This window comes from Trichosurus vulpecula, chromosome 3 (assembly GCF_011100635.1).
Source record: "Trichosurus vulpecula isolate mTriVul1 chromosome 3, mTriVul1.pri, whole genome shotgun sequence".
NCBI lineage: Eukaryota > Metazoa > Chordata > Mammalia > Diprotodontia > Phalangeridae > Trichosurus > Trichosurus vulpecula.
The window spans coordinates 315,518,819-315,545,848 of NC_050575.1; the positions used below are offsets into that span (position 1 = coordinate 315,518,819).

The 27,030-nt window shown below is 37.5% G+C and overlaps 1 protein-coding gene across 1 annotated transcript in view; it reads right to left on the bottom strand.

Annotated features, from left to right (window-relative positions):
- SLC23A2 (solute carrier family 23 member 2) overlaps positions 1-27,030 on the bottom strand; it is a 109,497-nt gene that overhangs the window by 8,503 nt on the left and 73,964 nt on the right. The window contains exons 6-14 of the mRNA XM_036750630.1: positions 26,271-26,428; positions 23,751-23,839; positions 22,474-22,541; positions 21,199-21,380; positions 18,554-18,674; positions 17,848-18,004; positions 9,094-9,241; positions 7,845-7,950; positions 1,170-1,299 (exon numbers count right to left, since the gene is read on the bottom strand). Coding sequence (XP_036606525.1) covers positions 1,170-1,299; positions 7,845-7,950; positions 9,094-9,241; positions 17,848-18,004; positions 18,554-18,674; positions 21,199-21,380; positions 22,474-22,541; positions 23,751-23,839; positions 26,271-26,428 — 1,159 coding nt within the window. The remainder of the gene's footprint in view (positions 1-1,169; positions 1,300-7,844; positions 7,951-9,093; positions 9,242-17,847; positions 18,005-18,553; positions 18,675-21,198; positions 21,381-22,473; positions 22,542-23,750; positions 23,840-26,270; positions 26,429-27,030) is intronic.

Consider the following 27,030-nt stretch of genomic DNA (forward strand, 5'->3'; position numbering starts at 1 on the left):
CATTTAAAAGCTGAAGAAACTGAGGAAAACAAAAGGTTAAGTGACTTGGCCAGGGTCACACAGCTACTAAGCATCTGAGGCTGGGTTTGGAATCAGGAAGACCTGATTCCAGGCCCAGTACCCTACCCACTGAGCCACCACTTGCCAAGACTTCAATTTTTAACCGTATTATTGTGTTTGCTCTGTTTTGTTTTTAAGGAGTCAACATGGAAATATACTGCATAACAGAAATAGCACTGAAATTACAAAGACACGGGATTATATCCCAGATTTGCAATGTGCTAGCTCTGTGAGCTTGGCTAAGTCACTTAACCCATCTGACCCCCCAGTTTCCTCATCTCTAAGTTCAAACAGCAATACTTGCACTATTTCTACCTATCAGAGCTGTAAGGCTCAAATGAGAAAACATTTTTAAACTACTTTGTAAACTGTGAATTGCTATGTAGGTATATGTTATTACTATTACTATGTGGTACTATAAATAATATTCCATTTTCTGGTTATCAGTGGTAATCTGAGATCTTCTCTTGTCCATGGTCCTACATCTCAAGCCATTACCATAAGACTAACCTTGGAGATCTATGACCTAAGCTTACAAGAGAGTGGGAAGAGCGAAGTGTTCTCTCACTAAGCTCATATGATAGCATTCTATATAATCAAACATAAATGACTTTTGAACTAAGAAGACTGATTATATACGATTTTTCACTTCTGTTATTATGGACAAATAAAAAGTGATTGTAGTTTCTTTACAACAGATAGAAACCCAGAGTTTACATGAAAAATCTTGAAACTGCAAAACATACCAAAATATGTATTACATAACTACTTCTAATAATTAAGTAATTCTTTTAAAATGAGACAAGTCCTGTTATGGGAAAAAAAAAAAGGCCTGTCTTAAACAGGATATTTTTACTTGGAAGTTTCAGCATTTATCCTTCACAAAGCATTCCTGCTGTGGTTATGACAACCTAAGTTCTTCTTCCCAGCTCTAAAATTGTGATTTTAGAAGTTACCTGACTAGATACAGTGAAGTGTAGTTCAGTGTCATCTTTAGGAAAAGAATCATCTAAAAATCTCACTGAAGCCTTAAGAGTTTTAAATTAGTCGATGCATGGAAAGAAAGGGGAATGAGGAGAAGACAGGACAGGAAATAAACATGGTTTTACCAAACAGTGTGCAAAAGAGGGCACCAAGCACAGGGTCTGGAAGGGAGGCAAACAACGCACTAAATTTCCCTATCATTCCAAGCATGAGCATTAAAGCTGCACCATACTGAATGACTCGACGACTTCCAACCTATGAGGCAAAATAAGAAAACAAGAATTAAAATGTCTGTCATCTAACAATATATTTTTCCTTTGAAGATACCCTGTTCCAAAGAGCTACCAGGAAAATAGCTATTCCACAGCAACTGATTTTGCCTCAGGGTTAACAACCCTTAAACCCAACCCAACACCATTAAAATTATAGATAGTGTATGTTTAGTTCGTAAATAGCATAAAATGTTCTTTTTTAATTCACAAATTTAAGTCACTTACTTCAAACTTAATAGGTAAGATGATACAGGACTAGACCCATGCATGAGTTCACTGATACTGAGAAAACTCAGGTGAGGAAACTCCCTTTACCAGTGCAGACTGGCAAGTTCACTGCAAACTGAGAAGTCACACAGAGTTGCCTGGAATACTGAGAGATTGAAGTGACTGACTCGCCCATGGTCACGTGGCCAGGATGTATTAAGAGGGGGAATTTGAACCCAGACTTTCCTGGCTTTGAGACTGTCTTTCTGTCTCCACCTCACGCTGCTGCATCTCAGGCTATAGTATAGTATACAGAAGACTGGATTGGGAGTCAAAAGCCCCAGGCTGTGAGTCTTGCATCTGTGAGTCATTAGCTGCATAACCAGAGCAAGATACTTCACCAATCTAGAGTTCAGTTTTTTAGCTTGTAAAATGAAATGAAATTAGATGATATCCTCTCTCATTCTAACACTAAACAATCTTTGAAGCAAAGCCCAGTACTCTAAAAGAATGTGAATAATTTTCTAGGATTTGAAGGACAAGCAGAAAGAATGTTTATTCCCAAGCCCACCTACTTAGTACCTTCACTGAATTCTTGATTTACATTTCAGTCACTTCAAGTGCAGAAAGATGCTCTTTAAGCAACAAGCCTGTCAAGCTTATTTTATATAAATGCAAAATATTCTAATGTACCAACACATAACTAAAAGATGTCATTACCTGACAAGCCTAACCAATGAATAAATAAGACTACTTTACCCATAAACTCTTGTCAAATAGGTAGTACCTTCCTAGGCAATTTATTTTCAGTTACTAAGTTTGATTATTTCAGATCTTCCTTATCTAGTCTGTCCTGCTTATCTACTTTTCTAATCAGTTCCAAATGACAATCATGTTTATAACAGTTTGAGGTCTAGAAGTATGTGTTAGTCCCCTTCATTCTTACCACTTTTCATTATTCTCTTTGATATTCTAGATCTTTTGTTCTTTCAAATGAATTTTGCTATTTCGTCTGGCTCTATAAAGTATCTGGCTGGTAGTATGAATGGCACAGCACTAAATCTGTACATTAGCATAGGTAATATTGTTTTTCTTACACTGGCACTGCCCAATCATGAGCACTGAATACTGCTCTAGTTTTACTTAAGTTCTTCTTTATCTGTTTAAAGAATATCTTATAACTGTATGTATGTATGTATATAGGTACTAACTGTGCTTTGGAAGAATGACTTCCAGAAACCTTGTCTATTTTGTCGTTATTTTAAAACAGGACTGCTTTTTCTGTTACTGCATCCTGGATTTGGTTTTGCTGTGCTGAAATGTACCTAGCTCTTCATTAGTGTAAATAGCCAATACCATAAAGTGGTTGCATTATTCAAATTTTCACAGCATACATCCACTAGGCTGGAGCCAATGACCACATTTTTTACATAATTATAACTTTGATAGTGTTAATCCAAGTACATTAGACTATTTTACAAGATTCATTATTCCCACTAAGCACTAATTAGACCTAGATGTGCTAGTAATTCTTGTGAGTTTAGTCTGCAGCCTACAACTTTACTAAGATTGTCTAAGCTGGTTTATTTGTTAATACTCTAGAAATTTTTAAGCAAATTACGATGTCATCAACAAATAAGGATAGTTTTTGTCTACTTTGCCAATCTATGTGCCTTTAATTTCCTTCTAGCTTTCCTGCTATTGCTAGGCAGGATTACGAACAGTGCATCCTGCAGTTCACAGGAAAGATCGTGACTGTATTTCCAATGATAAAGTTCTAAACAACTGTGGGGCATAACAAAGGAGAATCTAAACTGAGGCTGAAGCTAAAAGTCATACTGTCCATCATCTGTTTGTCTAGATAGACTGAGGAACGAAATCTGAATATAGTCAGAAGGACCCTATAAAATTTAGTCTCAAAGTGCCTCTAGGATAAACTAGAAGACTTTAGGATATATTGTAAGGTTTTTCCATTTCTTGATTAAACATGTAACAGATGCTGAAAAGCCTTAGAATCAATGAAAAAGCATTTATTAGGCACCTTACTGAGGATACAAAGGCAAATATTAGACAGTTTCCACTGTCAAGGAACTTACATCTTTATCAAGAGAAACAACATGTGAATCTATAAAAATATGCAAAATATATACTAAATAAACCAAAGTAATTTTGGAAGGGAGGTACTCAAAGCTTAGAAGGGTGGACAAGAATGGCCTCGTATAGAAGGAAGTTTCAAAGAGTGGTCTAAAGGGAAAAATAACATTTTCCTTTAGACATGCTGAGTTTGAAATATATAAAAGATAGCCAGTGTGAAAAGTTCAGTAGGCAGCTGGTGAGACAGGAGAGACATCAGAACTATACAAACACACACACGCATGCACGCTCACACACACACACACACACACACACACACACACACACACACACGAATTATTTGCATAGGAATGATAATCGACCCTATGGGAGTTAATGAGGTCACCGAGAAAGAGTTGGTAGAGAAGTTGGCCCATACCCATAATACAGCTGTGGGATGCACTTACAGTTAGAAGGTAATCTATAAATGATGATCCAGCAGGGAAGACTTAAAAAAGGCCATTGAGTTTGACAAGAAAATATTACTGGACCAAAATATTCATGGCACCTTTTGTGTCAGCAAAGAAATGGGGAAAAAAGGTAGATGTCTATCAATTGGGGAATGACTAAATAAGTTATGGCACATGAATGTAATGGAATAATGTTGCCCTATATAAGAAAATATGAATATAAAAAACTCAGAGAAGCATGAGAAGACTTAATAAAGTTGATGCATACACAAAAAAATCAATAATTTTTTAAAATATTAAACTTTCGAGACAGCAGTTTCAGATTACTGATGTGGTTGAAGGGAGACTGCAAGGAGCTGAGAAATGAATGAGATTAGAAACAGTGGAAACAAACATAGGCAATTTTTCAGGGAGTTTATAAAAGCCCAGGGACTGGACAACAACAATATCTGACAATCATGTAGAACACTTAAGTTCTGCAAAACATTTCATATACATTATCTAACTGATCCTCACATGCTATGAAGTAGGTGCTAGTAATACCAAGAATTTACAGATAAAGATGTTGAGATTCAGACTTCCCCCAGGTCAGGCACCTGGTGTCTGGGGCAGGATTTTAACCCACTCCCTTCATTAGGCCTTTTTGGATTCCTCTAGTTCTTAGTCCTCCCTCACCCTACCTCTGGCTCCGCTGATGAAATCATCTTTTAGCTATTTTTATTTACAGTATCCTGTATTTGCTTATCTGCCAACATGTTCCAGTAGGACCTAAGTTGTATTGATTTTCTCTTTGTATCTGCTGGTGTCTAGTACAGTGCCTGGCATACATTAGGTGATAGAGATGAATATTTCACAAGAATTTCATAATCCCACTGCCACCCTCCAATTTTTCAATGATCTAGAAATTTTGTTTACTGACTGATAAGTACTTTTAGGTCCAAGATGTGTGAAAAAGGTTGCTTTTGAGGAGTTCATCAAAAATTCCAACATCAAATTTGAGAGGCTTTTCAGAGGATAATCTTTCTCCTCACTTATAATCAGTAATGTGAGTAAGGGAAATGCAAAACTGTTTCCTGAAACAGTGCCACTGGTAAGAGTGGGCTAGTGTCCAAAGGGACACGGAAGAGGTATCAATTAGCTTGTTAAACAGAACTGGCATAAAGCCTCTTCAGCAATAAACCAGCACGATTCATGTTGCAAATGCAAGCAATTCAAAATTCTAATGGAGACGATTATACCTATACTCCCTCAGTAATATTTAAGAATGAAGTCTTTTGTAATATTAATGAGTACTGGTTATGCACCTCAACAGTCCTGGTTAAGTTACAAGGCAGAGTTTGAAAGGGGGTGTTGAATGACTGCACTGGTAAAAGCTGAGGGACCATGTTGTTAAAATGGCTCTGCCCAAGTCTCCCTTCTACTGATCGACAGTATCCCTAGATGCACAGCTTATCATTAATTACCTACTGAAAAGATGCTTAGTAGATGACAGTCCGAAATGCACATCTTTTGCATGGCAGTTTCCAATGAATGGGAACCCCTTCCTCTTAAAGCTATTTCACATCATATAAAAAAATCTCTACTCTTTAATTTTCAAGATTTTTGTTTCTCACATACACAGAGCCAACACTACCAAAAAGTTGACTTTAAGAACACCTCAAGTACCATTATTTTTTTTCTCACAATTACTTCTGTAATAGAACTTTGTAACAAGTTCAAAAAAGAAGAGAAAGAAAGAATCAGCAGATGATGCTGTCTAGATGGTTTTATGGAAATTATTTCCCCCCACCAATTTGCTAAAAACAAAACAAAACAAAAAAAAACACCATAAAGAAATCAAGATGCATAGTACAATGTACTACAGAATCCCGTCCAACATCATTATCTATTCTTTGCTCTCTCAATTACCCTGAATTGCAAAGAAGTAATTATCATGTTTATTTTATGGTACCTTCTCTGTTTCAGTCCTCAAACTTAGAGAATGATCTTGGAAATGGACTGTTTGTGATGAATAAGAGCTATTAAAAATGGAATGGGATGTCTTGGAAGGGAGTGGGCTAACCATCAGTAGAGGTTTACAAGCAAAGGCTGTATGGTCATTTTTGGATATTTCATAAGAGCAATTCCTCTACAGGCATTCGATAGCCTCTGAACTCTCTCCTAATATGTTCAGTGAATATTATCTACTAATGTATAAGATCAGGGACCTAGTAACCTTTTGGTAGTCTGGTGAAGACTCAAAATAATGTTTTTAAATGTATAAAATACATAGGATTACAAAGGAAACTGATTCCATTGAAAGATAGTTATCAAAATGTCCACACACAAAAAAAGTTCACAGACCTCAGGTTAATTATCAAACAGATTACTGGCTCTAATCTATGCTGGTGGTGGGAGAACCCACACTAACCAATGAATAAATGCTATCTATTGATTATGGAATCACAGAAGTTGAAAGGGGCCTTAAAGGCTCATTAGCCAAGTAAACTGAGGGCCAGAGAGGTGAAACAACTTACCACGAATCAGTTATTTAGCGGCCAAGACAGGATTTACAAAATACTTCTAAAAATACAGTGTTCCAGTGAATCCAGTCTTCAGCTCATTTTTATATCTACTCATTGCATGCTTCCACAGGACATAAAGAATCACCCAATTAAAATTTCTTCTCCCAAGAGGAATCATTTATAAAATGAGAGGGTTGGATTAGATGGTTCCTTCCAGCTGTAACAGCCTAAAAACGATGGATCTAGATGTTGGCTATGATTGAAAATTACTATTAGCATCAATGATCCCAACATCATCCCAAAGACCTAAAAATAAGCTATCTATAAACTCATGGGATATTAGAACTGGGAGGGATGTTAGAGACCATCCAAGTCCCAATATCTACTACCTCCCCAATTTGACAGGAAGGTCACAGGATCACAGGGTTATAGTTGAAAGAGTTCTTAGAAATCAGTCTTTTAGTCCAATCTTCTCATTTTACAGGTGTGTTAACTGGGGCCCTGAGAGGTCAGAGGTAATGACAGAGGAGGGATCTGAAATGACTTTCTCAAGTGACTTGAGCAAGATTACAAAGCTAAGCTCATGCTACTTCCCTAGTTAGAAACTACCTTCTGAAAAACTATTTATAAAAATCTCTTCTTACATGAGGTATAGTGAAGTAGAATCACATGATTAAAAACAAGGACTGGACCTGGAGCTAGAAAACAGGAGTTCAAGTCTGATCACAGAATCACAGAACTTTATAGGCTCTTAAAGGCATGTTACTGTACCTTTCTGGGCTTCAGTTTTCCAGTATGCAAAATGACAACTTTGGATTAAGAGTTTAGATAACATTTAAGGTCATGTCCTGTTCTTCATTCTATGAAACCATGAAAACTCAATTTACAAAAGCAAGAGTAAACAAAAAGCACCACTGTGAATAGCAGATATTTAGTTTATGGCATTTACAGTAGAATGTTCTTTTTCTAGGGATGAATTGTAATGTGGAAGATAAATATTTTCAGGAGATGTCTCATTATTTTGGTGGCACATTACAAAAAAAAGCACATTATAAGGCATTCCTATGCATTTACTAGATAATAATAATAACAACAAAAAATTAGATCTTTTGTCCCCTGCATGCAAACTAAGGATAATTTTCTCAGTCTGACTTCAAAACCCATCAAAAAAATAAAGATACTGGAGAGTTCAGCACTTCAGAATTCAAAATGTTCGGGGACAAGATTGTAACAAAATACACCTACTAGCTTGTTAACTAGAAAAAGATTTGTACCTTAGTTATTCCTAAAACTCCGATATTGGGACTTGATGAAGTGGAGCCATTTCCAGTACCAAACACACCATCTAGAACACAGGATAGCCCCTCAATGAAAATCCCCCTACAATGCAAAGGAACAATAAAGAGAAACAGGGTCATTTTAGAGACAAAATATTCTGAAACCCCAGAACAAAATATACTGCATACAAATGATTAAAATTTGATATTAAATGCAAACTGACAATTTCTCCATATCCAAGGTATTTTAGCAAAGGTTGTAGCTAGAAAAGAAATTCAATTTTCAAATACGTTAAATTCAAAATGGAAGATAATAGAAAATACGTAGCTGACAGAAAGAAACTAAGTTTAGTCACTTCTAGAAGAGTACACTAAATTTTAATCTTATAAAAACCAATGATATTTCTTAAGAAATCTTTTAAGCACCAAAAATTATAAGGAATAAAGTTCAAGTGACTTAATGATTAATAATGTCCTTATTTGAGATATGGGAAAAAGTAATATAAATTAGTTTAACGAGGTGTAGGGTAGCAGTGTTACAGAAACAAGACTCATCTGATCATATATTTAATGCAGAAGGCCTCTTTTACTTTTCTGAAAGATGTTTTACTCACTTTTGTAAATTATTGCTTTCTTTTATCACTTTCATTGTCACTCAGATCTTCCTGATCCTCCTGTGCAGGGCTGAAACATAGGCTGCCCTGAGAGACACTGGAGTGTGCAGTAGAGAGGGACGAGCCTGAAGGCAGGACAACCTGGGGTCAAGTTCTGTCTTTAACTTATGACATCTGTGTGAAGCTGGGCAGTCTACTAACCTCTGTGTCTAAAACAACTCTCTCAGAGGCTAAGTTAAGAAAAATAGTTACTGGTCTTCAAAGGAACTGTGTACACTGATGAAATCAGAGGCCTGGAGAAAAAAAACTTCTTTACAGAGCGTTTACACCAGTCAGATGAAGGTCATCAGAATGTTCGTTAATAATGCCAAAATGACATACGGCCAAGGATATGAAACTAGTTCTCCCCCAGCCTTTCTTAAACTACCAAAGAATTAAGGCAAGATGCAATAGTTTCTAATGAATCACTGGGTCAAAGAGCTGGAAAGGATCTTGGAGGTCATCTAATCCAAACCATACCTAAAGAATACCACTCTGCAACCTACCTAGCAACTTAGCACTTAGCCTTGGTTTAAAGACATCCAGTGACAGGGAATCCATGAAAGGAAGGCCTTTGCCTGTCAGACACTTACCTATTTATTGCATGAATGGGAGGTGGAGGAGCACAAGATAATCTTGCACAGGCATAATAATCACCAATAGATTCAATAATACTAGCAACCACCGCACTGAGCATTCCTATAACCCCAGCAGCTGAAACAGTTGGAAGTCCCCACTGAACTGTGAAAGAAAAAACAAACATGAAATTCTTATTGGCTGTCTCAGACAGGCAAGCTAAAGTTAAAATGCTTAATCTTATTAATAAAGAGAGGCTAAAAAAGAATTATTTAATCAGGTAGGACACTGAAATTGTTATTCATTTCATTAAACTGGTTAACGGTTATAGAGCTACTTGATTTTTAATCCAAGTCACCGGATTCCTGGAACCCACTGCTAATTCAAATGAAGTGTGATATAACTGGAAGTACCCTGCATGTTTTTACTTAAGAATAGACTGCTTGGCCAAAAGAGAAGCTTTACAATTCAATTCAACACATGTTAATTAAGTACCTGCTCCTTGCAAGGCACTAAGAGTGTTTGGGGGTGGGGGGGGGGGCAGAGAGGGAGACTGTACGGGGGCACACAAAGCATCTCCACTTTGCTGCAGCTCCTGATTGCAGCGGCCACAAAGTCAAGACTGATTGTTTGGGCATCCTCACTTCAGTCTCTGTACTTAAGAGATGAAGACAGAGAGAGCTGTAGGTATATCCCTGGAGATTGACTGAGATTTCTATTTGTCACAGAGTGACTATGAAGAAGTAACAAGGGAAGAGCCAGGTGAGGTTTGTCAATATTGCTAAGCATCAAGGATATATAGTGGGTCACGGTCCAGTGGGCACTTGCGTGTCTTCTAATTGTTCTCCCTTATGGGCCCCACAGTTCCTTCTTTCAAGAAGCTTAAAAGCTAGAAGATAAGACATAAATACCTCTGGAATAAAGAAAATGTAAGTGTACACAAGAATAAAGTCAAGTGCTATGGAAGACCTAAAAGATTACTTCCAACCGGGGGCTATCAGGAAAAAGTTTCATGGAGAAGGCAACATCTGAGCAGGGCCTAAAGAATAGGCAGGATCCCATTACACCAACAAGGGATTGTAGTGCCCTTAGCAAAAACTGGGAAGTGAGGAGGAGGAGAAGTAAGCTTATGAGAAAAAATAACGATTTTCACTTTGGACACGGTGAGTTTGAAATTCCTATGGGATATCCAGGCGGAGATGTCAAGCAGGCAGTTAGTTGACAATCAGAGCCTGGCCCTCAGGAGAGAGGTAAGGGTGAGTATGTGGATTTGGGAATCACCTGCATAGGCTGACCATTGAAGTTGGTGAGACACTGAAGTGGCTGGAGAAAGGCTGGGATGGAATAGCCCTCTGAAATCATAGCTGGCCAAGGACTGGGAAAAATATAACATTGTAGAACAGAAGTTCTTAATCATACTCCTCAGCTTAAGAACTTCTGCTCTACTCTCCAGAGAATCTTGGAACAGATTTCAGGGGGTCTGTGACCTTGGACGGAGAAAAACTACATTTTTATTTCAATATACTTGGTTTCTGTTCATTTCCCAACTGATTTTTATCTTTGGCATTTAGAGCTACAAAAAGTTTAGGTCTCCCAAAGGGGTCTACAACACAAGAAAAGTTTAAGAACTCCTCCTAGAGTGCATTAAATTGAGATCTTTTCCCTTCTCACATTAAGTTTCGCTACAACAAAGCCCAGAGCCGAGATGTGAGTAGCAGGGAGGAGACATCAGATGGAAGCAAACAAAGGCAGTGACATGAAGTGGTGACAGTGTGGGGATGGCAAGTTGGAAGTCTTGAGTTCTGATCCTAGATATGCCAGTGTGACAATGGGAAAGTTGCTTCTCCTCTCTTGGTCTCAGCTGCCTATATTTAAAATGAGAGGGAGTAGAATAGATTCATCAATAAAAAAGCATTTATTAAGCACCTACTGTGTTCCAGAAGCTGTGCATGAAGATCACTATAAACAAGTTGATCTCTTTTGATCTTTTCTAGACAGGAAATTCTATGTTATAATATCATACCAGCTGATTCCATACCTGACTCCTTATATACACTCAAGGAGGTGACTGGTATTAACCATTTGACTTGTTAAGAATAAGATTCACCAAATTTGGCACGGTTGAAGGATATATGTTTCCCTCCCACAGGGAAAGGGAGTAAAATATTTAGCTTTCTCTTTATTTCCAATAGTCTTCAAACTCAGGGGGAGGTATGCTGGTAAAAGTTTAACAACTAACTCTCAAAAAAATGTAAATGTATGACATAATTTCAAGTTTAATCTGCATTATTAACATTTTCCCATTGCTTCTTTAATTCTAGATAACCAACAAAACAATAAATCAAGCCAAGATTTGTAGCATTTGCCTATTTATTTCACACTGCAAGATTTAGTAACTGGCTCTGTACACCCCTACCAAGCCCCTGAGCACTGCACTCACAATTCCTTCACTAAGTACAAAGAAGCCAGGGTGCTTTGCACTAACAGAGGCCGGAAACCTGTGTATAGCCACTCACAGCTTAGGATGTGGTGTGAACCCCAACTCTGAGTCTAGTTCCCAGTTGGACTGTGGAGGTGTGAGCACCTACCTTTCCTTTCCAGCTTTGCCTACCATTTATTTAGGAGGATTCTTCCATGGAGAATTTTGATTCTCCAGGTAGACAATCCTAATTCCTGTGGTAGAAGTGGAGAACTAGATAAGTGGGGGAGGAGAGAGAGAGGGATGAGGGGTTGGGGAGCACAAGTGAATCTTACCCCTCTGGGGCTAGTAGCTGAAGCCAGACCTGATGATTTTATTATAGATACACCTCCTCTCAGGTCTACCTATTGGAAAGGAAGGTCCCATCTCTGGATATCCTCCTAGCACAAGCTGAGTGCATGAACTGCTCATTTCTGACTTCTCTAGGTCTGCCATTTCCCATACACCCTTCAACACAGGGAGAGCCTACATGACCTTGTCCACTGCCCATTTAAAGTTTGACACTGACTAGGAGAAGGCACTGTCAAAGCTGGCGTGACTGACCTCAAATTAAAGCTAGTATCTTGATTTGCTGCAAGGTACATTTTCCAGGAAGGGAGGCAAGAAAGACTGGTATGAGTGGCTGAGTGGAAGCACAGAATAAAAGGAGAGAGATTGGAGCCAGTTTGTGGTGGGGCCTATCTAGTAGATCAAGAAACATGGAGAGCTTTTGAGAAGGGAGGCAAAACAGGTGCTACCGAAGCTACCCCAACCCATGACAGAATAATAATGTCTGAAGACTCCCATGAGGGCCATTACCTATAGACTAAGCCCATTTCCACTTGTAGACAACTAGAATCATTATACAGAGCAAAATATGGCACCCTACAACTGCTACCCAATTCTTGCCTTCAAAAACCAAGCAGAACAAGTCTAATACTTCTTCCACATGACAGACCTCAAAGTATTTTGTGACCACAAAAGTCTAGTCCATATGTAGAGAAAATAAAATCAAATTATTTGAAATTATAATCTCAACCAAAATGAATGAAACACAATATGGAGAACTACACTTATTACAATGCCAAAATTTATCTTGCACACTCAATGCCATGGAAAATTAGTAAATGGCCACATAGGCTAAAAGGTTTAGAGCTGGAAGGGACATGAGAAGTGATCTAGTTCAATGCTCTCATTTGATAGAGGAAGAAATTGAGACCCAGTAGGTAGTGGGGCCAGGACTTGAACTGAAGTTGTGACCCCAAGCTTGGCTCTCCTTTGCTGTAAAATCCTTTATGGATTCACTGTGAGGAACCAAGCTTATTACATCATTTTAGTTCTAGTTTTGCCCCTTTAATATGATTGGTTTGGACATGCTGCCTCAAAGTCGTCTTCTAAAATTTTTTTTTGATCAATAAAAATCTGCTTTTCTGCCCTTCCCCCAAGCCTCACCTCATCACCCAACCCAGGAACTAAAGGAAAAAAAAAAGCACCCAAACCTAGTTACAAATGTATATAGCCAATCAAAACCAATTTCCACATTGGTTATGTTAAAAAAAAAAGGGGGTCTCATTCTGCACTGTGACTACTTTGCCTCTTTATAAGGAAGCAGGGGTAGCCTGTTTCATCACTAGTCCTCTGGAATCACGGTTGGCCATTATACTAACGAAAATTCTCAATTCTTTCAAAGTTGTTTGCCTTTACCATATTATTCTCCTGATTATTTCATTTGGCATGAAACATACAAGTCTTCCCAGGTTTCTCTGAAACCTTTATCATTTCTTACAAAACAACAGTATTTCAACATATTTACATATAAATACTTGTTCAACCATTCCCCAATTTATGAACATCCCCTCAGATTCCCATTCTTTGCCAAAGCTCAAAAGAGCTATAAATATTTTTGTATGTCCTTAGAGTTTGTTTTGCTTAGGACTAATCTTTCCCTTAATCTACCCTCCCTTTAATTCTTCTCTCTTCCTTTTCCTCTCTTCCTTCTTAGTTCCTTGTTAAGTGAAACGTACTTCAATACCCAACTATATTCTCCCTTCCTTTAACTACTTCAGATGTGTGAGACTGAAGCACCAGCTGCTCCCTCCACCCTATCCTTGTTTGTAGAGATGGCTATTTGTGTGCCCTTAATTATGAGATAATTTTCCCCAAACTCCCTTTCTCTTATTCTCCCTTTCCCCCCCAGTGTATTGTTCTTCCCTTCTCTTTCCATTCTCCTCTTAATATCAAGATATAACAGAACCAATACTAGGACTTGACTAATTAGTCTTCCTCTATGGCCTCTCGGGAGACTGTATCGGTATGTAAGCAATTTATATTTTCATAATCAATTATTGTTATTATTCATGTTTATCTTTTTTACATTTCTCTTAACTCTTGTGTTTGAATTTCAAAGTTTCTAGATGCAATGCTGGTCTTTTCAAGAAGAATGCCTGAAATCTTCATCTCATTAAAGTCTTTAATCATTAAAGATCTCCCCCTCCCCCCACCCCATAACATTGTACTCAGTTTTGCTTGGTAAGTTCTTTTTGGCTGTAAGACCATATCCTTTGCTTTCTGTAGTTATCACCTGCCAAGTTCTCCATTCCTTTTTAGTTCTGACTACTAAATCATGTGTGATCTCCTAACTGGCTCCTCAGTACTTGAATTTACCATCTGGCTCCTTATATTTTTCTTTGACCTAGAAGCTCTAAATCAGGGGTGGGGAAAGGCCACAGGTTCCTCACACCTGCTCTAGATTTTGGCTATAATGTCACTGAGAATTTTCACTTAGGAGTTTCTTTCAAGTGGTGACTGGTGGATTCATCCACTTTCCCATCTGGTTTTAAAAGATTTAGGCAGTTTTAAAATTTCATGAATTATCAATCATTCAATCAATAACCATTTATTAAGCACCTACTATGTGCCAGGCACTGTGCTAAGTGCTAGGAATACAAAAAGAAACAAAAGACAGTCCTTGTCTTCAAGGAGCTTATCACCTAATAGGGAAGACAACATGTAAACTATACAAAATATATACAAAATATATCCACAAAATATATACAAAGCAAGTTATATACAGGATAAATAGGAAATATTTAACAGAGGGAGGGTACTCGAATTAAGGGGTTGGTAAAGGCTTCCTATAGAAGGAGAAAGCCAAGGGGGTCAGTAGTTAGAGTGGAGGAATGAGAGTTTTTCGAGGAATGGGGGACAGTCAGAGAAAATACCTGGAGCCCTAGATGGAGTGTGTCACTGGTAAAGTTCCCATCTTTGGACTCATGGAACAGCCAAGGAGGTCAGAGTCACTGGATCAAAGAATATATGTCAGGGAGTAAGGTATAAGAAGACTGGATAGGTACAAGGGGGCCAGGTTATGAAGGGCTTTGAAGGCCAAACAAGGCATTTTGTATTTGCTCCTGAAGGTAAAAGAAAGCTGCTGGAATTTACTGAGAAGGGATGACATACTGGACCTGCACTTCAGGAAAATCCCTGTAGTGGCTAATAAGAGGATGGGCTGGAGAGGGAGGAGACTTGAAATATGATGCCTAGGTTATAATTTTGTCACAACTTTCAGGCAGTACAATTATTTGTGAAATTTTTTTCTCTTGAATCTGTTTTTCAGGTCAGCTGTTCTGAGATACCTTATGTTTATTTTTTCTTTCTCCCCCCTCACCTTTTGGCTTTGTCTTAACATTTCTTGTTGTCTCACGGAGTAACTGACTTCTATTTGGTCCATTGCAATTTTCAGAGATTTTGTTGCTTGGGCAAGATTTTGTACCTCTTCTGCCACAGTACTAATTCTCTTTCCAATTCTTTCTTCTAGAGCTTCCATTTCTTTTCCAAATTTTTCTCAAGTGCTCTCATTTCATTAATAAGAACATTGTTTAATTCTTTTGTTAACTCTTTCTTTCTTCCAGGAATTCTAGTTCAATTTGCATCCAAGATGTGTTTTGCTTTACTTGTAGATGTTTTGGAATCATTCTCTTCTGTGTTGGTGTCCTGCCCATCCTTTACCCAATTCCTGATTTTGGGCTTGTTGTTAGTGGTTCAGCCACAATTCTGGAGGGGAATGTTGAGTTGGTCCTGTTGCTGCTTTCTTTCACTGCTGTTATTCCAGTATCTCAAGGACCAGCTGGGAACATGCAAGCTTTCAGCACTCCCAAAGGGGTCCAAGCCAAGGGAAAGTCTGATTGCTGTCTCCCTAGTCTGAGCTCTGCAAGTTCCTGACCTGAGTTTTGGTCAGAGCAACAACACACTGTTACTGGACTCAGCCTCTATTGGCCAGGCAGGAAGTTCTACTGGTTCAGAGTGAAGGGTACCCTTTGGTCTAGAGTTCTTTCTGTGGTTATTCCACTGCGGAATGGGCTAGATGCTGGAACTGAGATTCCACTCCTGGCCTTCTGGGCCAAACCACTGTTGATTGCTTATTGACGTCTCCCCTTCTCCAGACTGCCCAGAGCTTTCCTATCCAGAAGGTTATCCATGTACGCAGATCCCTCTTGAATGCGTAGCCCAGAACTGAGCAGTGAGTGACAAAGCTCCCAGTTGGCACCTGTCCCCACTGCAGGGCCCTAGTGTGGATCTTGGACCTCCTCTCTTGACTATGTGCACAACTTCTCCCTAAATGCTGAAGTGCCCCACAAATGGACATATTTCTGCCCACATGTGGAGTGGGCAACCTCAGTCCCTGGTGTCAATGTTAGCAAGCCTCTCTATCTTCCTATGCCAACCTAGATCTGACTAAGGACTCACTGTGACTTATTCTGGATTTCCCCATCAGGATTCAGTTTGATACTGTTGCATTTTCTACATCTTTATGGAAGAGTTTAGTGGATGGGAGTTTTGCCACACTGCTTCTTGCTACTCTACTATCTTTCCAGAAAGTCTTATTATTTAATATAAACTTCCTATTTCAGATGAATACAAGTGTCAATAATGGGCATAAATGTACAGGAAGCAATGCCAATGTGAACTTTATGTGAGAAACATTTAAATATTCAATATTATGTTTCTGCTAGAAACAGATTAATATAGACTAGAATAAGAGTAAGCAGCCATATTCAACAAAAATATAAGGTAGGTCACAAGGGAATATATGACATAATACCATAAACAAAGAGGAAATGTTTTAAGTTCAAAGGAGGAAAACAGATATGTCCTGGAGTGGATAACAAAAAGAAATAACAGAACTAACTAAAGGATGGCATCGTTAAAAGAGTGAGAAGGTTTTGTGAGCAAACCCATCCGACTACAGAGGAAGGTTTGTGTAAGGGAGCAGTAATAGATATCACGTTAGAAAGCTCTGGCAGGATCAAGTCCGTAGGGTTCTGAAAGGCTCTAAAAGGTAGGCTGAATTTAGATTTCAGAATGTAAGCAATGGGGATCCACTGAAAGCTTTTGAGTGAGAAGGAATTATAATAATGAAAGCTGAGATTCTGACATATTAATCTTCCCAAAGGGGAGTAAAAGATCTGGGGGAAAGAAGTATTCACTTCCAAAATTTCCACCATCTACTCCCAACTTTAAAGTATCTCTTTCTAAGCAGTATTTCCTTAAACATATACAAAAACTATAGCCTCCAAAAGAGAAGAACAAATTGCCTGCTTTGACCTAAATTCTAAAAAAACTATTAATGCACTGGAGATTATATTTTTCAAAACACTAGACAAATACAGACAATTCTTTTGCTGGGCTCTGTGCTACAGTTAAAATTTAATCAATTTATCTATTATAATTTAAGAGTCACAATGCTCCCACTTGTGCTTGTTAATTTACATATAATCCTATCAACTATCCTTTTGCTATCAATAAAATGTGGACCCAATAATATTAAAATACTTATAATAAGTGGCCATAAATGTTTGTTAACTAATTATTCCTATGCACCTCAATATTCTTTGGTACCCTCTACCTTCTCCAGCCCTTCTCTGTTTATAACCTCCATACATGATAGCCCACTAGTACTTCAAACATCCGTAACACAAAACTTGCCTCATGTCACTTATCACCTAGAGATTATAAATGCCATGATTTCTTCCACCAAAACAAATCAATCCTTATTCTCTCCTCCCAAAGATGTTGACAAGCTAATTTGAAAAACTAATACTCCCTGGTCATAAGGGATTGCTAGAGTGTAGTTCCCATGAAACACATGCATTTTAATTGTCTTTCTTTAGACAATGTTCCATCTTTGTTGTCAAAATCTCAGCGTCTCCAGTGGTGAGAATTTCAGGTCATGAAGACTACAAATGACTGCTGCAACTCATTCCCCCTACAAGTACAACCTGCACTGCCTTTAAACTGCCTTAAGTATACTTACATGGATATGGAACTTTAAACCAAGGTGCCACAAAAAGCACGCCTTGTCTAGCATCTGTACGAGCATAGAACCCATACTTTGTGCTGTCAGGTGGAAAGACATCTGTCACAGTGAATATGAAGCACAGTAACCAGGATACCAAGATAGCCAGGATTATCTGAAATTGGAAAGGGAGAAGACTATTCCAGGCTAAGTATATTAGTGGTTATTGGTGAAACATAGTTTTTACATGCTCTCTCTTTCCCTCTCCCTTCCTCCTTGCCCAACATGGTCCCTTGCCATCAATAACTTTAATGCAGAAAAAACTTACAATGCTTTTAATGGACTTTCTTTTAATCAAATTGCATTTCAAATGCTTCACACGCCTAACTTCAGTTTTGTTTAAATGACAAATACCACCTAGTAATGAACATCTATAAGAATGACTCAATTTATGTTTGTAAAAAAGACTGGCATAGAGCTATCCTCACCAAGTAACCCCTCGGGAAATGGGAGAAGTCTAAGAATATATTTTCACTGTCACTTTATCTTGGGCACTACAAAAACATGCTTCTCAAAGTTTGGTTTATCATCTCTGTGGACAATGATCATGTGTGACTTACTTTTCCATAACACAGAAATTTAAAAATCAAAATGCCCTTCACAGGTTCTCAAAAGATATGCATTGACAGTAATTTTTAAAGTAAAACAGAAACTGATTACTTACAGGGAACATTTTGAAAAGCTGCAATTTGTAGGCAGTCCATCCTTTTTTGGATTTGTAAATTGGGAGAGGAAATTTTACATTTCTGGCATATTGAGAAAATAACAATACTAGAAAAATAGTTCTGGGGGAGAAAGAAAAATTAGTTAGATTCACACTTCCATTATCCTTTAAGGTTTGACAAAGCCACTAGAAATCAAATTTTGTACTTTCTTCAGGCTAGAAAACTACTGCACAGTTCTCATTTAATTGGTATTTGAGAGATTATGACATCTTTCTGAAATCATCTCTTTAGGCAGATCTTAGAACTCTTATTTAATGTCACTTGACACTGGAATAAAATATTACAGCAGAAGAACTACCAAGAGACCATTGACTTGCATAAATGGAGAAAATAGCACTGGTTGACTTTTGTGAATAAAAATATCAAAACCATAGGAATCTACATGATGGAATTTAGGTAATATAACATAAGGTATGCTTTAGAAATTGCTTCTATTTTGAGACTGATGTCATATGAACTACATAATTAAAAAATGAGGAAAGATAATCTAATCTGAAGAAGACAAAGAGTGTGCAGAAATTGTCTAGAAAAAGATTCTGAAACAAAATGAAGCAAATCCAAACCCTCCACCAAACTGAATGTTTTACTGTATGATGGGACATGAAACACAATCTTGTTAAGCTATTATCTAGTTAAGAGTTCCCAGAACCTAGCTTGGCTCTGTAATTTCAGAACCTAATTCTCTATTATTCTAGTCCTGCCCTGGCCTTATCCCCACTCCTCCCACTACTCAACATACACCTCCCCTTACCCCAAGCCAAACAGTTATCATTCACAAAACAATATCCACTGGTCCATTTCCCAACAGTCCTGGGCTCTGCCCACCTGAGCCCAGCTCATTCATCTGTTCTAAAATTCCAGGTTCACTCTCAATCAGAAAATCTGACTGTGAATGAGTTTTTGGTACTGCTAGATTTTATAAGAAATACTTTTACAATTGTGTCCTTGACAAAAATTGCGTCCCAGCAAAAAGAGTAACTCAATATAACACTGTTCATCCTCAACATTCCTACGACTTTCTACACAAAGTCACAAAACTCAGTGGTAGAACCTGGACTTAAACTCAGATCTCCTGCCTCTCAATTAATACTCTAGCTTTATAGTTCACAATCCTAATGTTCCCACTGGAATTAATTTTTACAATTTGTACAACTGCATGACCAAGACATTACTATCAAGACTTTTGAGAAGAACCTTCCAGTGGTTTTCTACTGATTCCCAAATAAAGGTCAAGTCCCTCAGCTTACACTACCTCCAGAATATGGCACCTCTCAGTCTTTCCAGTTTTTCCTTATATTATTTATTGCCTTCTATAAGCTTTATACTCTAGCTGAACTGGAGGAACCTGCTGTCCTTGCACAGGACCTGTGCTAATCTACCTCCATGCCTTCTGCTTGGGTTGTTTCTTTTCACCTGGATTGACTTCTATTACCTCTCTGTTTAAACCCTACTCATGCTTCAAGGTCTAGTTCAAATAGCACTTCTTCCATGAAGGTGCTGATCTTCTGATCTTTGACACTCTTATAATACTGATCTTTCCTGTTTTATGCTTCATGTAAAGCATCTGGATTATAGCTTTCCTATACACTGATCCTGTGTCCTTTTGTTTCAAAGTTATTTATGTGTTGTACTAGTCAGCAGACTGTAAGCTCCGAGGGCAGAAGCCCATGTGTCATTGGTATTTTATTTCCGCCACTGCCTAGTACAGGCTCTGTGAAAAGCAGACTTTAGTTAAAGCACGAAAAGTGAAAAGATAAAGGAAGAGAAGTAGTTCTTGACTGAGGAACATTTAACTTCTAACTAATCTGTACATAAGAAAGGCCCCTGAAGCCCCTATTCTCATGAAGTTATTGCCAAAGCACTCAGGCTGAAGCTATTACAGTTCTGTCCTTCAAAGGCTAGCCTGGGGTCCAGTGCTTAAAGATATCAATAACTATTTCTGGAGCTAGCATGTAATATCATTATATTATTACATCATTCTTATGGGAAAACAATCTGAGAGCTACAAATTGGAAAATAAACTTTTGGAACAGAAACAAAGAAGTCATTGATGATTTGAGGACTGCTAGGTGGGTGAGCAAGAATTATTTCCTTTTTGATTTTAGATGGTTACATGTTTAATTCTGACAAAGAGACAACTCAACAAACATCTAAATTTCTAATATGAGCAAGATATAACTTCCTATTCTGATAAGCTATTAAACTGGATGTACCAACAGTCAGTAAGAACATAGATTTAGAGCTAGAATGGACCACAGAAATTATCTAATCCAAACAGTAAAGGAAACTGAGGTCCATAAAATCCTTATCTGAAGGTCATAAAGGTAAGTAGGAGAACCAGGATCTGAAAGCAGGTCCCTGACTTTAAAGCTAGTGTGCTGTCCACTATACAAAACTTCCTGAATAAATTTGTTGTTGGGATCAAATAACTTTCTATTTATTACACAGGACTACGAAAAATTGTTTTCTACAACCAGAAGGAATTTTATTTTCCATATTCACTATTTTTACTTGATTCAGAAGATGGAGGAGTTGTATCATCATAACAATATTCACATTTGAAAAAACAAACAAGTGAACTTACAGCATAGCTATGCCCCAATGTTTCCCTGCTCTTTCTCCTGCTGCTTGGAAACCAGAGAGACCAATCAGGGCCACTGTTGGTGTAATAGTCAAAGGTCCAATATACTTTAGCAGAGCACCTGGCAGGCCAAGGAAGCCAATTACAACTTCTATCAATGAAGACATGATAATGGCACCTTGGATCTGAACCAAGAGAAAAGATATAATTAACTATCCTTATTCCCTCTCCCCTTTTAAATACTTTGCATAACTAACCAACACTGATGATATATGCCATATTTCATACCTCTAGTTTCCCACTTCCCTACTATGAAAAAGGGTGTATGCCACATGCTCTGTAAGGTGTATAAAGTGCTTTCCTCACTACCAGCCTATAAAATAGGCAATCTAAGTTTTATAATCTCCATTTTGCAGATACAGAGAGATGAAATGACTTCCCTATGATCGCAAAGCTATCAAATTGTAGGGCTGGGATTTGAACCCAGGTCTTCTGACTTCAAAATCTAGCACTCTGTATGCGTTGTATGAGGCTAGAAACTCTATAACTGCCAAACTTAACAGAATTCTGGAAGGTTCCTAAGAATGACATTCACCCTAGTCAGATGTATTTGGGGACACAGCTGGGTGTATTGGAGTAGGGCAGGGTGTGTGTTCACGGGAAATCTAGAGGAAATATACAAAATTATTAAGGAAGGAGCTTTTGACACAAAAGAATTTCTACGCAGACTATGCAAACTGCTTTTCTCAGTGTAGTCATCGGCTTTTTGTATGACAGTATGTAAGCATCAACGGCATTACTGGTGCTATAGTCTAACCATGAATAATCACTCGCATCAGTTGATTCTGAAAACTATTTGGAAAATTTTAACAGGGCAGAGGGGCTACGATTTGCAAAGCACAGATCCTCATTCTGCAGTAAAACCTTTTGGAACAAAACCAGATAGCTCTATTTCACTACTTAACTATAATGATGCTGGTGTGAACTGGGACTAAAGCTCAATTCACAGAGCTTGATTTCACACAGCTTTAAATACACTTTTTATATGATATCACTATTTAAATTAAATGTAATATCTAAAAGAATTTTAGCAAGTAAAATGGCTAACAAATTTCTCAAAAATAACTGTCTGATGTTTATAGAATAACTGTTATCTGTATAACAGTTGTTATAGCATAACAGATGTTATAGAATACTGTTATCAAACTTGCTGCAATATAACAGAAGTTTAAGATTGACAATACAAATGAAAAAGAGAAAATAATATGTATTTTTTACCTCTCGTATTCTTGGATACCAGATATGCTCAGTATGCAATAATGTTGTTTCATTGGTAACTGAAAGATCTTGAAAACAAACAAAAAAGCATTTTATCTCTTAATATTTGGAGAAATGCTGATTTAACAAGATTCAATTAATTTTAGTTTTGAAAGTCACCTCTGCTTTACATATAAATCTAAACCCACTATTACTGACATCACAATAGTATGGCTTATCATGAGAAACGAATTCATAGCATTAATAGCAGATTAGTTAACTTGTAGGCAAAATTCTAATTTTCAGTAAAAGTAATGAAATTATGGTATAATTCACTTTTCTGTCTTATGTAAAAATAAACCTTTACAAGTAGCAAATTTAATTAAATTATACTATGGTAAACCATTACCTTACTGAAATCTTAAGGAATTTGGCAGAGAAAATCAAATGAATGATCTCATAGTGGCTTCATGATATCAATTCCAGAAGCCACCAAGGAAATCAAGTGGAGAAAGTTCAGCTCCAAGAACCTAAAAAGCTAGTCTAAGACTACATGTGTGAACTAGACAAATATCTGGCTTTGATATTTTCATAATTTCCTTACCTTCTTCTTAAGCTGATCAAAATATTTAAAGTTACTATAGTTCTGAAGAAAATAAACATCATTTGTAGGAAGTTTACATCTACATATTTCAGAAGGTGTTATTCTGATGCATCAAAGTGACAAGAGCACTACATACTCATAATTCCTTTGAAATAAAACATCAGCAAAAAAGTGTCTCACGTGCTTCTCTCTATTACACACACACACACACACACACACACACACACACACACACACACACACACATGCACGCACATTCTGATCTAACTGTACCTTTTCCTATATCTGCTTATACAGAAAACCTGAGTCATAGGTAAATTATACTCTTAAGAGAATAAAGATGGAAATGACTAAGGTAAAGAAAAAAGTGGTGATAAAATTAATAAAGTATTTTATTTGAATTTAAATAAGTATTAACAGTAAATATTTTGTATATTGTAATTCTATGTAATTTTTTTTAAAAGTTCAAACATAAATTTTCCCCTTTCAAAGCAGAGATCTCATTTTATGGGTACATTCAACAGAGTATTTATTCATTTCATGAAAAAATACATTTCTAGGCCCTGAGACTTAGCAGCAAGAAGAGAAAGGAAAAAAATTATGATAAGAATAAAAGGGCTGCAAGTCAGTAACGCATTTTTATTACTTAGTTCGCAGGGTAAAAGTTATATATTTTGAAAAAACATTAAGTCACCTGTGGTATTACATTTCCATTTATCCAGAGACAAGATAGCTCGAGCTGGGGCCAAAAATGCAAAAGCACTGGCCTGAAATAGAGGTAACCTGAAAGAAACAAAAACAAAACCATAATCATAATACTAAAAGCTTAAACAAATAATGGCATGATTCAAAATTTATTTTCTAAAACTCCAAACTAAGCATATATTACTTGGGACAGAACACATGAAATTAGAGGCACTCACAGAGCTAAGAATACCCAACATGCAAAGGTGTACTACCTGAATGAATGGTTAGTGGCCGGGGCCAACCCAAGCAAATCACACTGTACTGTCCCTGTCTGACAGTACAGGTCAGATGTTTGACCCAGTGTCTCTTCCTGATCACCTTCTTTCTTTCTCCTTCAGGAAGACTGTGCTATCAACTGCTTCCCTCATTTCTGATAAGGCTTAGCGCCAGAAAGAATCAGAGAGATCTCACACTCTAAGATCCTCTTAAAATCACAGAATTTAAGAGGTGGAAGAACTCCCTGTAGCTACCAAGTTGAATTCATACCTGAAAAAGAATCTTTACTATAATAAGACCAAGTAAGTGGTCAGGAGAGGGAATTTACTACCTAAGGCAGGCTATTCCACTTTTGGACAACTAATTGTTAGAAAAACAGCCAATGTCTTGAGTTTCCTTGTAATGCTAAAACCTGCAATACTACATATAACTCCAATAAAATGTATACATAATATTTGAAAACAAATTTGGCAAAATAGAACAGATAACAATTAGGAATTAATCCAGTATTTGATAAATCCAAGAACACAAAGCACTTAGAAAATGATTCCCTATTTAATATAAGAAGACTGGCAGAAGTTAGATTTGGACTAATACCTTACGTTATAAGCCACCATAAACTAAAAATAGCTGTATTATCTGAATTATTATACCATTAACAAATAGAAGATAACCAGATCAGATTGCTAAATCTTAGTTAGAGGTTAGTGAAAATAAAGATGTAATTTTTTTTCCTGTCCAAGTTCATAAGATAAAACCAATCCAGAAACCAAGGAGTCTGAACTAATCAAACCACCTCATTTTAAAGATAATAAAACTGAGACACAGAGAGGTTGAGTGACTTGGTTACAGTGACAACAAATATTAATTATCAGAGGCAGGATGTGAACCCAGGTTCTCTTACTTTAAAACCAATGTTCTTTCCACTATGGGAATGATAAATAAAAAAATGAACCCTATGAAGTGATCTCATTATTCAAATTCATACTGCATATTTCTGTTGAGATGTAACCAATGACCACATTTTACAAAATTATAACTTGAATAATGAGAATTCAAATAGTAATGAATCCTTTGAAGTGGGATTCATTCACACTAAATGAGATCTGTCCGTAGATGATTAAAAATAAGGGCAAAGAACAGACACCAAGATGCTTTAGGAAAATCTGAAGGAAAGAAATCGCTTAGCTGGCAAAACTTCATAGACAAAGGGGCACCTGATCTGAGCCCTGGAGGAAGAAGTGGATTCCAAAAGATGGTTATGAGAGTACAGAGAACACTTAATTCTGGGTGGATGTACTGGGATAAGGGGCACAGGATGAGATCAAGGTATAGCTAGAAGTCCAAGATGAATAAAGCGTGTAAAGGTATAAGCCTGGAAAGGCAGGACAGTCAGAAGGGACAAAATCTGAAATGCTAGGCACAGAGGTTTTGGGGCAGCGAGTGTCATGATATAACGCAATTTTCTCCTTTATCTCAACTACACAATTTCTCTTAATCACTAAACTAACCCATTTACCACTTCGGTATACATCCCCTTTGATACAATTACTGAGTGGCAGGAGCAGAATACACAGGTCTATCAGAGCCTGAGCTTTTCCTCCCTCATTTTTTAGGCCTTTGTCATCAATGGAACTCTGCTAAATGCTACACTAGGGTGAGGCTTGAATCAAGGTCTAGATATGACTTTCCTCGAAAAACTAACACTCAAAGTATGGTCTCTATAACACTACAATTTTATCATAAAAAACTCAAGGAATCAGAACCCACATGCGTGCACACATAAAAACACACACACACGCACACCTGATACCATCCATACATCCCTCAGTCTCTGTATAAAGACATGAAACAAGATTCACCTCCAAAAGTTCAGAAGCGTAGCTGCTTTCAAAGGTAGTGGCAGAACTAGCACATCACTGAACTGCCTTAGCCAGCTGAGGCTCTACTTAAGGTCACAGATCATAGAAGTATGATAGTGCTCTAGGTCCTACATACAAATGCATATTCATAACATCTCTGGCTACTCCCTTCCCAGGGTCTAAACCATCTAACCATGCTGCTTTGCCACCTGCTTAGGTCAATTCCAAATCATATTTGGCAAACTGATGTTTCATGACAGTTCCATTGCATTTGATCATAAGCAGTGCCATAGTACATATTTCATAAAATTATACATACAAACGTTATCATAGTCCTACGTTCCAATGACTATTTTTTAATTGGAGCAGTTTAACATCCCATATCTTACCTGCATCCAAAAGTTGTCTGTAACAAAGTTGTGATTCCCACACAGAAGAATATGGTCCCAATAAGCTGACTTGTAGCCCACTGGTCATATCCAACACACATAGCGTCAGCTAGCAAGAAGGGCACTGCTATGGTACCACTGAAACAGGTCAGATAGTGCTATGGACAACAGAAAGACATAAAGATTGTTTTAAAAAGATATACATATACCTCTCTCTCTCTCCCTCTCACACACACACACACACACACACACAGAGGCTTAACTCCCTGCCCCACTTCTAATTTAAAAATAACCTTGGGCTGATTCCTTTCAAAGTTATGATTTTTGATTCTACTATTAGAGAATGTTTAAACTACCAATTTTCTTGTATTTTTGTAAAACAAATGACATCTAAGCAACCATCCAGTAACATTTCCCCAAAAAGCAGGTGGAGGGAAAGGGAAAGGAAAATTTAAAAAATACATTCTTATAAAAGACTGTCATGAAATTAACATTAACTGTTTATGGAACAACAGGCAAGTTATTCTTTGCATCTCGGTAATCCCTTCTGGTTCAGCAGGTTTGGAGGAATGAAAGAACATATACAGAACTGGAGATGATGATTTGGGACCGGGGGAGGGGGGGCGGGAGGCGGAGATTGAGAGAGAGAGATGAAAAGACACTCTGTCATTTTATCTTTTCTATGTAATCTAAGGACCTCAGGGCCTTGTCATCCAGCTTCCTGCAATACCCTTAAGAACTTCCAGATCTTTCCACCTGC